This window comes from Syngnathoides biaculeatus, chromosome 14 (genome assembly GCF_019802595.1).
Source record: "Syngnathoides biaculeatus isolate LvHL_M chromosome 14, ASM1980259v1, whole genome shotgun sequence".
NCBI lineage: Eukaryota > Metazoa > Chordata > Actinopteri > Syngnathiformes > Syngnathidae > Syngnathoides > Syngnathoides biaculeatus.
The window spans coordinates 18,791,855-18,807,924 of NC_084653.1; the positions used below are offsets into that span (position 1 = coordinate 18,791,855).

At 41.7% G+C, this 16,070-nt stretch overlaps 2 protein-coding genes across 3 annotated transcripts; both read left to right on the forward strand.

The window, feature by feature from the left end:
• Positions 1 to 4,016, forward strand: hsd3b1 (hydroxy-delta-5-steroid dehydrogenase, 3 beta- and steroid delta-isomerase 1). The gene is made up of 3 exons (XM_061841153.1): positions 1 to 608; positions 1,535 to 1,699; positions 2,650 to 4,016. The coding sequence occupies exons 1-3, from the start codon at positions 452 to 454 to the stop codon at positions 3,456 to 3,458; spliced, it is 1,131 nt and encodes a 376-aa protein (XP_061697137.1). The 5' UTR covers positions 1 to 451; the 3' UTR covers positions 3,459 to 4,016.
• Positions 4,017 to 5,532: 1,516 nt separating this feature from the next.
• On the forward strand, positions 5,533 to 15,969 carry pla1a (phospholipase A1 member A). 2 transcript variants are annotated; one of them, XM_061841152.1, is made up of 12 exons: positions 5,588 to 5,671; positions 5,767 to 5,915; positions 7,535 to 7,742; positions 8,571 to 8,748; positions 9,697 to 9,805; positions 9,875 to 9,976; positions 10,155 to 10,247; positions 11,564 to 11,728; positions 12,545 to 12,634; positions 14,584 to 14,689; positions 14,978 to 15,133; positions 15,523 to 15,969. In XM_061841152.1, the coding sequence occupies exons 2-12, from the start codon at positions 5,852 to 5,854 to the stop codon at positions 15,611 to 15,613; spliced, it is 1,362 nt and encodes a 453-aa protein (XP_061697136.1). In that variant the 5' UTR covers positions 5,588 to 5,671; positions 5,767 to 5,851; the 3' UTR covers positions 15,614 to 15,969. The 2 variants fall into 2 exon arrangements, with proteins under 2 accessions (XP_061697134.1, XP_061697136.1); XM_061841150.1 differs by having other exon boundaries at positions 5,533 to 5,915.
• Positions 15,970 to 16,070: the final 101 nt, after the last annotated feature.

Sequence of the window (16,070 nt, forward strand, 5' to 3'; positions counted from 1 at the left end):
ACAGAAGATATTTTTGGACACATTGTTCTGTCCCAACGGTCCATTTAATCCAACATCCATTATATTTGGGTCCGTTTGATCGAGGGGCCAATCTATTGGGTTTCAAAAAAAGGTTAGGGTGTCAAGCAAAGCTTTCAAGTTAGGGTTTGAGTTCCAGCTAGAGTCAGGGTTTCAAAGCAGTTTCGAAATAGGGCTTGAAGGCAACGTTAGTGTTTGAAATGAGTTTACGTAATTAGCACATTTAAACGTCTTTGATGTTTTTTTTTTTTTCTAACTGGTGGGCTGAGTCAGCCCCCTCCCTCCCTCCCTCCAAGTCCTTGTCCAGCCTCCACATTTTTTGCTCCATAAAAAGCATCCAGCGCCTCTTACTGACACTTGTCTCGCTTCAAAGTCACCCACCTTCTTCTTCTTCTTCTTTTCTTTGCTTTTGCCATCCTGCTGAGGATCTGAGATGTCTTGCCTGGACGGCGAAGTGTGCGTGGTGACGGGAGCGTGTGGCTTCCTGGGAAAGACGCTGATCAGGATGCTCCTGGAGCAGGAGAAAAACCTCCGCGAGATAAGACTCCTTGACATCGACATCAAACAGGAGCTGCTTCAAAGTCTGGAAGGTAACCAAAAATCGGAAAGTGTCCATATGTCGTTGCTGGACAAGATAAAACAAAAAAAAAATGTGTATCTCCAAAAGAAAAGTTATCCATGTATGGAAAAACAGGGATAAAATTAATATGTTGTGTTTTGAAGACAAAAATTAAACTTGGAAAATGTGAATAAATAAATTAAAAAAGCAAAAAAAAAATAATAATAAAACTAAATTACTTCAAAGTCATGAACAAAAAATAAAGATGTTTTTAAGAAAATCTAAATAATAAAATTGAGCAAAATATTATTCAAACAAATGAACAGATGCAATAATTTTCCTTCATCCCCATTTTTCAGAAATATTTTTAATTTCAACACAAAACACAACAGCAAAATAAACAAGAAAACATACTGTGTGTTTCCACAATTTAAAAAAAAGACATTTAAAATTAAATTGAGAATTTTTTTTACAATTTTTATCAGGAAAACAAACTAACCAAAAATGTGGAACTATAGCCTAAAAAAAAACTTGCTTGTATGTTTGTTTTTTTCTGAAGAAAACAGACAAAGCTGAAGGCTTTTAAAATGAAGGGCTTTAAAAACATAAAAAAGTACGTATATTTTCAGGTCATTAAAGTATCCGAAAATTGAACTTAAAATAATGCATAAAAATTTTATTTATTGGTATGTGTTTTGGGTAGTAAAAAATAGATTTTAAAAAATGTTAAAAACAATGCAAAATTTACCACTACATTTTGAATGAAAAAAAATTAATTCAAAGATATTTGAGATGTTTTGAAAAGATTTCATCACAAAAATTTGTTAAAGTAAGATTTATTTTTGTGGGTGGATATAAACAAAACATTTTATACTGTATAAAATGTTCCGACAGTATTGTTGGTTCTAAACCAGTTTCTATTCTGTGCATTCCGACAATTACTTTTCTGTGTTTCAGAATGCCGAGGCGACATCAAGCTGAGCGCATTTGAGGGGGACATCAGAGACGCCGAATTTGTGAGGACAGCCTGTCGAGGAGCCACGCTGATCTTCCACATCGCGTCCCTCATCGACGTCATCGACGCCGTGGCGCCCAGTGAGATGTACAGCGTCAACGTCAAAGGTGGGAATGTTGTCTGTCTCTATGTGTCCTGCGATTGGCTGGCAACCCATTTAAGGTGTACCCCGCTTCCTGATCAATGACAGCTGGGATTGGCTCCAGCACTCCGGTGACCCTTGTGAGGATAAGCGGCTCAGAAAATGGATGGATGAAGGATAAAATGCCAATTATCGACTGATTCCGAGCAGTCGAGCACACGCAAGTGACCTTTGGATGTGCAGAGAGGTCCAAATGAGAAGATATGATTTGGTCATATTACATAACATTTCTATATGACATTTATTTTCAAAGCAAGTACTGGGAAAAGGCAAAAACGTTGACTCAACTCCAGATTGCTGTACAAATTGCAATGATAATTGAATAAAAACGTCAAGTATCTACATCCCAAAATATAATCACATTTTCTGCTTCGAATCAGTCTGAGCCTTTCAAGATATTGGTAAAAAATAAACAATTTGAATTTGAATCGTCAAACTTTTTGTTCACAAAATTCTACTCAATGTATGGCCCGAGCAAAGCTAATGGCAATGAAACAAAATCAGAAATTAGGAACCTACCAAAACGACTCTTTACATGTTTCAGATTCTTTAGAAATAAATGCTGCAAAGTCCAAAGCATTGCTCCATCTCCCAATTGTATAATTGTTTTTTCATAAAAGCATCTCCAGATACCAGCTAAGTGTCGTATCAAATACAGGAAGCAGCAGCCTTATCAGAATAATCTTTTGAGTTTTCAATGAATCAGAGCCTCTCAAAATAAGTGTTGCAAAAAGTCCAACACCAAATTTTTGTTCAAACAAAAAACTGATTGAGACTCTTATCAAGGCAGAGGCAATGGAACAAAAAAAAAGGATTCCAAAAGTATAACTTCGAGGGGAGTACAAAACTTTAATAAATCCAAATATTTTGTTCACAAAAAGCTGATGTGGGGTTGAATCTACCTTGTTGTTCCAGGCACACAGAATCTTTTGGAAGCCTCCATCCAGGAGAACGTCCCCTCTTTCATCTACACCAGCACAGTGGAGGTGATGGGTCCCAACCCGGAGGGTGAGCCAGTGGTGAACGGCCACGAGGACATGGCCTACCAGAGCTCCCTCAAGTTCTCCTACAGCAAGACCAAGAAGGAGGCAGAGGACAGGACCCTGGGGTGCAACGGCGAGCGCCTCCGGAACGGCGGACGCATGGCCACTTGCGCCCTGCGCCCCATGTACATCTACGGCGAGGACTGCCGGTTCCTGCTCAACCACATGGCAGACGGCGTCCGCAACGGCGGGGTACTGTACCGGATGTCTATGCGGGAGGCCAAGGTTAACCCGGTCTACGTGGGCAACGTGGCGGCCGCCCACCTCCAGGCCGCCCGCAGCCTCAAGGACCCCGAGCGGAGGGCGGATGTGGGCGGAAAGTTCTACTTCGTGTCCGACGACACACCGCACGTCAGCTACTCGGACTTCAACTACGCCGTCATGTCGCCGTTGGGCTTCAGCATCCAGGACAAGATGACCGTGCCCCTGCGCCTCTTCTACGTCGTCTGCTTTCTGTGGGAGATGGCGTGCCTGATCCTGCGGCCATTCCGCCGGGTAGTGCCGCCCATAAACCGCCACCTGCTGACTATGCTCAACACGCCCTTCAGCTTCTCCTACGACAAGGCCAAATGCGAGCTGGGCTATGTGCCTAAGTACACCTGGCAGCAGGCGAGAAGCAACACCACCCAGTGGCTCGCGCAGCAGCTGCCCAAACAAAGGGAGAAAATATGGAAAAAGTAAAATTTTATAACTGGAGTTTTAACAAAGAAAGAGATGCGAAACACCCTTGGTAGTGCGAGTTAACTCACCGAACAGAGTACCCTAACCCTAAAAAACAAACAAAGATGAAACTCCTTTGGCAGATTGAGTTAAACCATTGAAGAAACAGACAGGCAACTAACTCCCTAGATAGCCTGACTTAACATATAAAAGGAGACCAACAACTCCCTTGCGTGTCTGAATTCAACCTTGAAGAGATAAAATTGAGTTTCAAGACATCAAGAGAAGATTATGTTGTACATGCTGATGCTTACAGGACACACACGCTAGCTTTTGTCTATTAAAATTGACCCCACTGCACTGCAGAAATACACAAAGACACACATGCACCAAAGACATACTGATAATATTCAGGCTGAGAACAGGCAATAACCAGTTTGATAAGTAGCTTCTGAGGTTACAGGAACCGTCATCTGGAAAGGAGACTCATTCGGCTTCCGGATCCCACGAGAGAAGTAGAGCACTCTATTCTTCTACCTGCCCAAAGCTTTTTGTAATTAATAAATACTCAGAAGACAAGTTCAGTGTATCGGGAATCTTATTTGTAAACAAGCTCACCACCGAGCATTAAAAGAACCAAAAAGAAGAAATTCCATCAAGACCTTCTGCATTACAAGGCAGGGTGAGGAACACGTGAGCCTCACTGAGAAGTCCTTAATTTAAATCAATTGTTTAATTGGAAAACAATGAATCATAACTATATCAAAGAAAGATTTACACAACTCCCGCGGTAGCCGATGTTAAACCGACCTAGAAACAGACACGCAATTCCCTTCGTAGTTTGAGTTAAAAAAAAAAAAAAAAACAAAGGAAAGGGTACATTTAATTTTATAAGTACAAATACAGATTATGATGCATTCAAAAAGATTGAGTTGCTGAGTTGAAAGAAAGAAGGTATGCTGAATATTAAAACAAAGGTACAAAGACAAAAAAGGAAAAAACAGCCAGGCAACTCGCTTGGTGTCATGAATTTAAACAAAAAAAAAACAATGTTGCTTTTTTTAAATCAAAAAAGGAGAGAAAGTTGAGGTCAAAATCATTTAAGGAGCCTCAGTTTGAACATTAAGAGACAGACACATATCTCCCTTGGTAGCCAGAGTTTAAACAACAAAGACAGAGGGACAGCACTTTTAAGATTGTTGATTATTACATTATATATGTACATTTCATTATTTCATTTCTTAAGAGATTAAGTTAAATGTCACCGTTTGATTTGAGACACAGCTGTTCACACTCCCAACGAGCTGACACAGTGTGGTAAACACACTAACACAAATTAACACAACACACCACACACACGCTGATGTGTTCCAGGCCAAGCAAAGTCCATTCCATTGCTTTCTACAAGCATTGATTAGCAACCACATCATGAAATGTCTGCAAGGCAAACACTTTCAGTTATGTGCAGTTTAAAGTGCAACAATGCTGCTGTTTGAACAACCCATTGCCCCAAATGTTGCAATTGTCGATTTTACAAAAACAATTACATTCCATTTGAACTACAGCCATAGATCAGAAAAAAAACTAATGCAAATGGAACGTTAATGGGGGGGGGGGCTGTGTGGACAGGAAAACAGGTCATGTGCTTCAGTAATCTTTTTTTTTTTCTTGAATTATGGAAGATTTTAGAAGCTGAAGTGCTCATTCTATGTTTAACCAATCCCCATATATATCAGGCACTTGTCACTTCTGCTATTACAATAAATTTGAACTTAGTTTAAACTTCAGTAACTAACTTGGTTTAAGGAATACAACATAAACACACAAACCACTCAGGTACTAATAAATTGCTGGTAAAATATTAATTTCCAAAACAATTAATATATCACCTGTCGTCGTTTACGTTTCTCAGCCACCGCTTACAAAACAAGCACCGTTTGCTGAAACAAGTTATGTGTTACTTATGGGGAAGCATTCATAATACCAATTTATTTTCATGTGAAGTCATTGAACTCATAAATTATGGCATTAAAACTCACGTTGAGTCTTTCCCGTCCTGTAGTCTTCCTAATTTAAACCATTTCTCACCTGTGATCTACGCTATTTGCCGCCAACAAAGCCCGCCATGTTGTTTGTTTACCCTGTGACGTGTAAATCAACGACCTATCAGCTGCGAGCTTCGGGGAAAGCCAACAACCAATCGTTTTTGTGCCCACTCGCACAGGGCTTTAGAGGTGATGCATTGAAACTCCGAGGAATTGTCGGAAAACGCGAAACTTTTTGTGTTATTGACATTCTCACGGTGCGTTACCTGGTTCGCTGTCTTTAGTGTGACGCCTAAACCGTAAGCCGATCAACCTGGGTCGGCCGCACGGAGCACCTGAGCACCGCTAAGCTCCCGTTAACTCCCGGAAATGTCCCGTCCGGACAAAAGCCTCCTACTGCTGCTTTTTCTTGTGCTGGTCCACACTGTCCAAGGTAGGTCTCCTGTTCCTAATATTTTGTCCCTCACGTGGACTTGTCAATAAAATCACCAAGCAGTAAGATAACAAAAATATTAGGAGCACGTTGTGGTTGATGACGTTTTTTAGCCATAGTGCACAGTAGAAAAAAAAAAAAACAATGCACATGAACACCATGAAAAATACATGTATGAATCAAATATAACACTTTATATCTTTAAACAAGACTAGGCATGAAGATGTATAATCTATATATGTAGATATATATCTTAGCTAACCAAGGTAATGTACTAAAAAACTGTGTATTAAAAAATTATAATAATTGATAATACAAATACAAATCACATAAATAATGATAATAATATCAGTACTGTAGATTATTGGTTGCCTAACCTCCCATGCGTTATGGGTTGATCCCTGATCTGTGTTATCGATCCCTTATTTTTTTTAAAAATCATTGATAACACAGATCAGGGATCAACCTGTAACACCTAGGAGAGGTGAGACAACCAATAATCTACAAGTACATATTTTTTTATAATACTAAATAATATAAAATAACATCAAAATATACACTTAAGACCCTTTAACATACTCAAAATTAATACAAAAATGAGTAAAATATACTAACAGAATTATATGTTATTCCATGCAGAATTCCAATATAAAATAAAAGCTAAAATATTATATCATAAATACAATGTAAAGTGAATTCTTTAAATAGTATTGTATAATAATTACACATTTAAAATAAAAGTAAGTTTCTTTCGGGGTCACCACAGCGTGTCATCTCAGATGAACGCACATATGTTTGGCACAATTTTTACACCGGATGCCCTTCCTGACGCAACCCTTCTCAGGGACTGGAGGCCCCAGTGGGATACGAACCCACAACCCCTGGTTTATCAAACCAGTGCTCTAACCACTGAGCTACAGGGCCTTTAAAATAATGTATTCAAAAATAAGTAAAATATATCTTAGCAATTTAAGACAATGTCCAAAAGAATAGAAGGCTACAGTCCATACAATACATAAGACTACGATGAAACATTTGCCGCTTATCCTCACAAGGGTCTCGGGCATGCCGGAGCTAATCCCAGCTGTCTTTGGGCCAGAAGCAGGATACACCTTGAACTGGTCGGCAGCCAATCGCAGGGCACATCTAAAAAGACAACCATTCGCACTCACTTTCACACCTACGGGCAATTTAAAGTCTTCACTCAACCCACTACGCTTGTTTTGAGTTCGTGGGACGAAACCGGAGGACCCGAATAAAATCCACACAGGCGCGAGGAAAACGCGCAAACTCCACAGAGGCAAGGCCAGATTTCAACGCACAAGCTCAGTCCTCAGAACTGTGAGGCAAACGTGCTAGCGAATTATCTACCATTTTTATATTTTCATTGCTAATTCATTCATTTCATTTATTTTTTTATCATTTACATTTTATTTTTTTCGTGGCACGGTGGAGCAACTGTTTAGACCGTTGGCCTCACACTTGTGAGGACCAGGGATCAAATCCCAGCCTCGCCCGTGTGGATTTTACGTGTTCTCCCCAGATAATATGCAAAAACAGGGATGTGTTATTTAACTGTAATAATTTGATTCATGGTAAACGGTAAACTCACGCTGGAGGTTCCGAGGCGAGGGCGGACGAGTGCGCTGACGTGAGCAACACCACCTGGCTGCAGTACCGCCAGCAGAGGCAGCAGCAAGCGCAGTCCCGGGTTCTCTACCTGCTGATGACCCGAGAACGCCCGGGCTGCGCGCAGGCCTTCCACAAGATGGGGGGGAGCGCCTTCAATGTCATGCGGCCCACCAAGGTCATCGTACACGGATACAGGTGTGGTACTGTACCAGCAGTTAAGGGTCACCGCTGTTGTATTTGGCGCTTCATAACGCGCCACACAGGCTAATCCGGTACTCGTAACACATAGAAAATGTCGCTTTACATTGTTTTGTTGAAATAAGCAGGGATGTTTCCCAAAAAAACAGATTGCTTGGATGGCAGCATATGTGGTTCCAAAATCTGTATGTACCTTTCAGCATTAGCAGTGCCTTCACAGATGTGTAACCATAGCAGTGGCACTAACACAGCCCCATACCATCACAGATGCCATGTTTTCATCTTTACGCTGCTAATAATTTGAATTGTTGTTTTCCTCTTGAACCAGGAGGGCGTGATATCCATGATTTCCAAAAACAGTTTGAAAGGGAAACCCATCAGACCTCAGCTCGCTGTTCCAGTTTTTTTCAGTGAACTCGGGCCGAGAGAAGCCGGCGTCGTTTCTGGTTGTTGTTGATATTTGGCTCTATGTTTACAAGTTAGAGTTTTAACTTGCATTTGTAGACGCAGCAGTGTACTGTGCTAACTGTCAATTGTTTTCTGACGTGTTCCTGAGTTCATGTGGCAATATCCAGTTTTTGATCCAAGTGCCACACGCGGGGTTGAACGTCACGGAGACACAATGTTGGTTTTCGGCCTTGCCACTTACGTACAGGGATTTTCTCCCGAAGATATGCATTGATGTTCTTTTCTTTTTTTGAAACATACTTTTTTCTGATGAATGTTTGTTATTTTTGTATGGTGAATCAAAATTATTCAATGAAAAAAAGAATGCATGTTGGGTTCACTGAAAACTGAAGCGTCTTGGTTGTTCTTTGCGCGCAGGGCGCTGGGCAGTCAGCCTCGGTGGGTTTTGGATCTGGCCGAGGCGCTGCTGGAGGTGGAGGACGCCAACGTGCTGATAGTAGACTGGGTCCACGGCGCCTCATTCGCGTACAACCTGGCGGTGGACAACTACAAGGAGGTGGCCGTGCACGTCTCCGTCCTCATCAACCAGCTGCAGGTCATCACACCGCTACGCTGCGCGCAACGCAACTTTTTACACAATTACGCAGGGGTGTCAAACTCATTTTTTTCATGGGCCAGTTTATACCGTAATTCCTGGTCTACAGAGTTGGTTATAAGCCTCAACCAGTACATTTGTAAAGGAAATACCGTTTGGTGCATACATTCGTCGCAGCTGTGTAAAAGCTGCAAGTGCCCAGATTGAAACCCACATTGAAAAATGAGATATTTACAAAGAAAGACGATACACAGAGAGTTTAACGCTAGCACTGCCGCACTAATGCTAACACTAACGCTAGCGCCGCTCTAACGCTAATGCTAGCGCGGCGCTAACAGGGATGGTTAAAAAAACATACTGGTAAAAATCACTGAGGCATGGCAGTAACACGCTAACGCAGGGCTAACAGGGCCGGACCGATAAAAGTCACTTCCTCGGCACATATATTCCACCTGTCTCACTCTTACTTCTTTTGCTCGAGTGCCTCCTTGCAGGTGCATGAAATCATGCGGCTGGCCTGATCTGGCCCCGGGGCCTTGAGTTTGATACCAGTGTCATAACGAGACATTTTTCTGTTCATTTGACTTTGTTGTTCCTACACTAGAACTTCTTTCACTTTCTCTTTTTTCACTTCCTCCTTGTGACAACCTTTTGGAAGTTGCAACATTTTAGCCCAAGCTACGACATTGTTCCTCCAACATGACAATTTTTTTATCACTTCCTTTATGACGTGATTCTCGTGGCAATTGTATTTCCTCGAAATGTGTTCCTTTTTTTTTCTTTAGTCATACCACAACTTTTTTCGTTGTAGCAGCCTGACTTTTCCACGTATTCTTGTAAAACAAGTCTTTTCTGTAGCTTTATCTCGTTCTTCTCGCGACTTTCTTTTTTTTTTTTTGCACGTTCCAACTTTTCCTCACGTACCGCAGGTCTGACTTTGTTCAACAGATATACGGATGCAAGCTGGAGTCGTTCCACTTCATCGGCATCAGTCTGGGGGCGCACGTGGCCGGATTTGTGGGAACCCTCTTTGAGGGAAAGATCGGAAGGATCACGGGTAACCCCTCGACTGGGAATCGCCCAATTCCAGTTCGAATCCAGTTCTTTAACTCTCGTCGTTTTCCAGGTTTGGACCCGGCCGGTCCCATGTTTAAGAACGCTGACACCTTCGATCGTCTGGACCCTTCAGATGCACAGTTTGTGGACGCCATCCACACCGACTCAGACTGTAAGATGGTCGTGGAAAAAAAATTGGTTATTTGAAAACTCACTTGACGTTTGCAAAACCGCATTGGGTGTGTGCTGTGTTGAAGACTTTAATATTTTTCATTGATCTTTACATTGTGGAAATCACGCACACCCTTGAATGCAACATCTAATGCGCTTGCTTTGTGTTGATCTGTCAGACTTTGGCATCTCCATCCCGGTCGGCCACGTGGACTTTTTCTTGAACGGCGGAAACGACCAGACGGGATGCGCACAATCGCGATTCGCCTCTGGTGAGTCCCGCCTTACACTGAACATGAAAAATATTATTTTGAAAAAAATGATTGAACTTGGTATCTCTCCCTGAAGATTAGACAAAAGATTTTTGTTTTTTGTCAAATGCTGTGATAATTTTTTAGGCCACGCTTACGAACATAGCATCTTTTTGGTATCTTTTGGGCTAGGCAAATCATATTTTGGTCCCGGCAGCCGCGGATGGTTCTCCGGATGGGAATGACACGGAGTCTGACGAGCAAGCTCCGGCGGCGGGCCACGAGCTTCGGCGTCTGGGCTGGCCGTTAGCCGAGCTTCGGCGGCGGCGGAAGTCTTTAGCCGAGCTTCGGTAGCGGTGGAGGCCTTTACCCGAGTTTCGGCGTCCGGGACTAACGGCCTCCGCCACCGCCGAAGCCGCTGCGTCATTCCCGTCCAAAGAACCATCCGCGGCTGCCGACCCGGAGCTCCGGGGGCCTTTGTTTACACACTTATGGCCCGCGGGTAGGCCTCTGAGTAGTCAGACTCGGCTTCATTCCGCCCGAAGAACCATCCGAATATTCAACATTAATTACAGCCAAAGGTGTAAATCTGTATGGAAGTATTCCTCCGTCTTCCCGATCAACCGATACTGCTATTTCTTCATCAGATGAGGATAAATCCGAGCAATCAGCGATGGGCATAAATGGTGTCCCATAAAATCGAGCGTTTGGAACGGCACGTAAGACGTCACATCCGCCCACGTCGGTCATTTGACTCGCAAAGATGGCAGCGTCGCTGAAAATTCATAATTGTCGACAAAAATCTTCTCAAAACACTATTAAGTGAGAGAGGATTTAACATCACATTGTCAAAATAGAGTACATATTACATGACCTATTGGATACATTGTTCATGCAAATCACTGGATTTAATTTTAAACAATTCCATCCTTGTGCCTGGTACACATAAAGATTTTTCTGTTCCTAAAAGCCTTTTTTTTTTTTTAATCTGCTCCAGACCACACATAGAAAGATAAAAATCAGGCATTTTTGGTCATTAGGTATGCTGTGCTCCGAGAATCTCAACACAGCACAACCGCACACATAAAGATTCTGTTGCACTCCCGATCTCGAATTCTTGAATGATTGATTACATGTGATCACACAAAACCAAAGAAGAAGAAACAATTCCAAATACACGCAGATGTTTCCCGAATGTCCCCGAAGGTTTTAAAGCCAACCCATACGCGTTTTTGGCACCCTTTTTAAAGGCTACCATTTTTCTTTTGAACAAGAAGAAGTGTTTTTTTTTTGTGTGTGTGCGTGCGTGGATGTCTAAGTTTCGGGCTTGTTTCCAGTGTACGGCTATGTGATTTGCGACCACATGAGGGCGCTGTACGTGTACATGAGCGCCCTCAACTCCTCGTGTCGCCTGAGCGGCATCCCTTGCGAAAGCTACCAAAACTTCCTGCAGGGACGATGCCGCCACTGTGACGCCTTCAGGGGAAATTGTCCCACCATCGGTGAGTGGAAAGTCAAAGGCAATGGGAAAATCATTACAAAAAAAAAACACCCACACACACTCAATACACATTTAATTTATTCAAATTAAATTCCAATACATTGCATCACAAAATAATAACAGCGACATACTTATGATGTAAAAACAAAATTAAATGATTCTGATTTTTTTTAAAATAAAATAACATCTAATTACGTAATGGGTTAAGTAACCAACACATGACTAAAACATTGAAAAAATGAAAAATACAACTACAAAAAATAATAAATGAAGATTTTTAGCTTGGGAAATTCCAAAAAACATAAAAAAATTATAATTTGAAATACAATAAAATTTAAATAGCTTTAATGAAGGGATTTAAAAACTCATTCAAACAAGTACGATTATATCTATATAAATCATAAACTCAAATGAATAATAAAAATGCAGTGAAAATGCATCAAATTAAACAGCAATCAAGTAAAAAAATTAAAATACATTTTGATTTGTTTTTAATAGATTGCAGAAGATGCACATAAATGGATTATGTAATAACTAATACCATAAGCTAAATAATCAAATATTGTACTTATATATATATATATATAATAATAATATAATATATATTTTGAAAAATTACACAGAAAATAATTGTTTTTAAATTGAAAAAAAATACAATGCACAGTGCAATAAAAATAATGACATGCTCCGGAAAAGATCAATCTTTAATTTTTTTATGGAACTATTTGGAACAAATGTAATCTTTATTAGTAGCTTCATCCAGGGTGTGTGTGTGCCTATGTGTGTGTGTGTGTGTGTGTGTGTGTGTGTCTTTCAGGTTTGTCGGAAAAGTGCGGCATCACCTCAACTCCCCTCCCCGAGGTGCAGAAGCTGTTCCTCCTCACCACGTCCCAGCCGCCTTTCTGCGGTGCGAACACGTCAACTTTTCGTGCCCTCAACGTACGCCGCGAACGTTCACTCGAGGTTGTAAATGCGCACAAATCCTCACGAGCGTCCTCACGTGGCTCGAAAACTCGAGCAACATACGCCAGCGCAACGTGCCGACGCGCTCTCCTAATTGCGGCACAAACATCAAAGAGAAAGCCAGAGGGGAAATGTCATTAGTCAGCAGAAGGAAGCTAATGAGCGAGCTCCTTTTGCTGCGTGCGACTGACCCTGCGCATACAAAGGCAAAAATCAATCGGGGCCAGAACAATTCAAAGTCAAACACTTTACTACCTCATTGTTCCGAACCGTACCAGCGTCGGCCCCCTTTTGACCCCTCTGTGCCCTTTTGACTCGCCTTACTACTTTTTGGCACCCTACCGATCCCCTACTACTTTATGGTACACTTTTAAACCCTATCTCCATTTTTTTGGCATTCTTTTGAACTATAGCGTTTTTTTGGCACCATACATACTGCGGCGAACCATACTACCTTTTGTTGCCCTTCCAAACAACCACATTTTACCACCTATCCTTTGGGCTACTTAGAAGTACAGGGAGTCCTCGGGTTAAGACGGTCTCGACCTAAGACGTTTCGACTTTACAACGCCCGTCGCCCGTCCGCCATTTTTTCTGGCTAACGCTTGTCTGTGTTTGTGCGCCGGAAGTATCTTCGCATTTTTCAGACTCCTTTTTAGACAACATGGCCCCAAAGAAAAAGTCTTTTAGCAATGCTTTCGGAGCCGAAAGAAAATCCATGACTGTGGAAAAAAGAGACACCAACATCACCAAGGCCTCAGTCACTCGACCAGATTGACAATTATTGAAGACAAAGCCTGTATTTTAGCGCATGTGAAGGCTATGTTAAGTACAATGATCACAAAACAAGGTTCTTTGACACTTGTTGATCTGGAGAGTATTGAGGACCAGGTTCCTTCGCAGTAGCTAAGCACAGCCTCCCCTTCTTCTTCTCCATCCGCCTCTCAGCAGTAATGCTAAGTACATCATCTTGTTTATTTCAATGTATTTGTTTTTTGTAGAAAGGTTTTTGATGTAAATTCTGACTTTAACGTTGGAATCCAACTTAAGTCGAAAGTCCAGTTAAGTCACTACTGTAGGAACAGATCTCAGTCATAGTCCGAGGACTCTCTGTACTCTAAATGATTCTTTTTGACCAAGCAGTAATTTTGATTCAGTTCAGATTTTTCATACTATTTGAACGATCACACTTTTGACACTCCTTTCGAAGGATACAAAAAACTTTACTTTAAAAAAATGCATGTACCGCACCATTTTCTGGCACCTTTTTAAATAATTTAACTTTTTGTCACCTTTCAATTGAGGTACCAAGTGCAGCGGTACTCTAAAGGTCATTTCTCCACCAAGCAGTACAGTTTGGATCGGCTAACTATACATCCATTGATTTTCTTGGCTGCTTATCCTCACAAGGGGCATGGGAGTGCCGGAGCCTATCCCAGCTATCAACGGGCAGGACGCGGGGTACACGATGAACTTGTTGCCAGCCAATCGCAGGCCACATAAAGACAAACAGACGCAGTCACCTCAATGCAATTTAGAGTGTCCAATTAATGTTGCATGTTTTTGGGATGTGGGAGGAAACTCACGCAGCTACGGAGAGAACATGTAAACTCCACACATGGGGATCCGGAATGGGACCCAGGACTTCAGAACTGTGAGGCCAACACTTTCCAGCTGATCCACCGTGCCTCAGCTAACTATTGTAGTTTGAATTATGTGAAGAGTTCCAAAATAACCAATTCCAATTCTCAGCACCTTTCTATTGAGCACCAGTTGTACCCAAAAGGTCCCGTGTGATGACATGAGTTTCAGGAAGGGTACCAGGGGAATTTTTGCCACCCTCCGATATGACTGAGTTTGTTGGCATCGCATGTGTGTGTTTGTGTGTTGCAGCTCATCACATAGTGCTCGTGCTGGAGGCCTCTCCTCTCACTAAAAGCGCCAAAGTGGAAGTAACACTGACCACCGGTGATGTCAACACACGACAACAACTCTTGCTGTAGGTACCACCGTCCATTTTTTTAACATCCTTCCATTAGGGTACAAAACACAGTGGAAAGCTAAATTAACATTTTTCCATCCTGCAGTTGAGATTAATTCAATACAACAGTGCGTGGATTGGATTTCCACTTACACAAACCTTGAACTCGACTGGACTAGACGTGATAACCTCATAAAGTATCTGTCTGTGGCGTGTTTTTCTGACTCTAATATCATTTGTAATGGTGACATCCTTGGGGGGTAGGTGATAACTGTCTCCAGTGATGAATGTGTGTGTGCGTTTCAGTCAAACGCAAACAAGAGCGCACACGACGGTGTTGGCTCACCCGGCGGCGCTGTGCGAGATCCACTCCATCACCCTGAAAAACACGGGGGCCCGCTTCTACCGTCAGAACGACATCCATCTCAAGTCCGTCTGCCTATCTCAGATCGCCTCGCCCACGTACGTCTGGTTTGAAATGTGTTACGAAAATGAGCTTCTGGTTTTGTTGGGTACGCGATCAAAATGGCCACTATTTTCTTTGCAATTTTACATCTTGATGGCTGGAATGTGCACCGGGGAAGGTTTTTTTTTTTCCCCAAATGTGATCATCAGTGTCATTGCAACTAACAGCAAAATACAAAGAAATTCAATTTTACCTAGCAAGCGAAGCAAATCTATTATATAATTGTTAGATTTTTTTTTCATGTGTGTTGCTAAGCAGAAAGCCAAAAGGAAAAGAAGGAGACAAACGTATCTAAAAGGCTTGAGTTCATCAGTGTGCGGACAAGCTTATTGCCAGGTAGAATTGAAAGAAAAATTTCTTAATTTTTTTGTTTTTGTATTTTCAGGCACGAGGAGCCACTGTGCGTGAACAACGTCAATATTCGACGAGGATCTCCGTGGTCACATGACTTTGTACAGGTGTGCGGGGTCTTCTGAAGCCCGAGGTTAACATAAACGTGTTTTATTGTTTGAAATTATTGTTTGTTCCTAGCCATGCATCTGAAAATTAATGAAAAGTCTCATCAATTTAATCCGAGTGGAGACTAAAGGCAGTAACAAAACAGGGAAACTATTGAGTAGGATAAGTTAGCATGTGTTTTATGGTTTTCATTTCACAGGCATTTACATACTGTAAAATAAGCAAAGAAAAAAAATGTAGCAGCCATGTGTAGCCTGTACATGAAGCATTCCAGGAAGTAGACAGTCCCAAACAACATTTTAACTGCACAGAAGCTTTATGGAGAAATGTTGGCCCCTTGTGGTAATAAATCAACCATAATTGGACAATTTCACATTATACTGGTGTGTCTTCAGTATTAATAGTCACAAACATGCTAATGGTTGACTACATTAACACATTTTGAAGTTATATACAGAGGAAGCACTTGATTTT

Coding starts and splice junctions, on each gene's coding strand:
- pla1a (XM_061841150.1), top strand. CDS start 5,852: ATGTCCCGTCCGGACAAAAGCCTCCTACTGCTGCTTTTTCTTGTGCTG. Junction 7,743..8,570: donor GTCATCGTACACGGATACAG/GTGTGGTACTGT, acceptor CTTTGCGCGCAG/GGCGCTGGGCAGTCAGCCTC. Junction 15,134..15,522: donor TCTCAGATCGCCTCGCCCAC/GTACGTCTGGTT, acceptor TTGTATTTTCAG/GCACGAGGAGCCACTGTGCG.
- hsd3b1 (XM_061841153.1), top strand. CDS start 452: ATGTCTTGCCTGGACGGCGAAGTGTGCGTGGTGACGGGAGCGTGTGGC. Junction 609..1,534: donor GCTGCTTCAAAGTCTGGAAG/GTAACCAAAAAT, acceptor TCTGTGTTTCAG/AATGCCGAGGCGACATCAAG. Junction 1,700..2,649: donor GTACAGCGTCAACGTCAAAG/GTGGGAATGTTG, acceptor TTGTTGTTCCAG/GCACACAGAATCTTTTGGAA.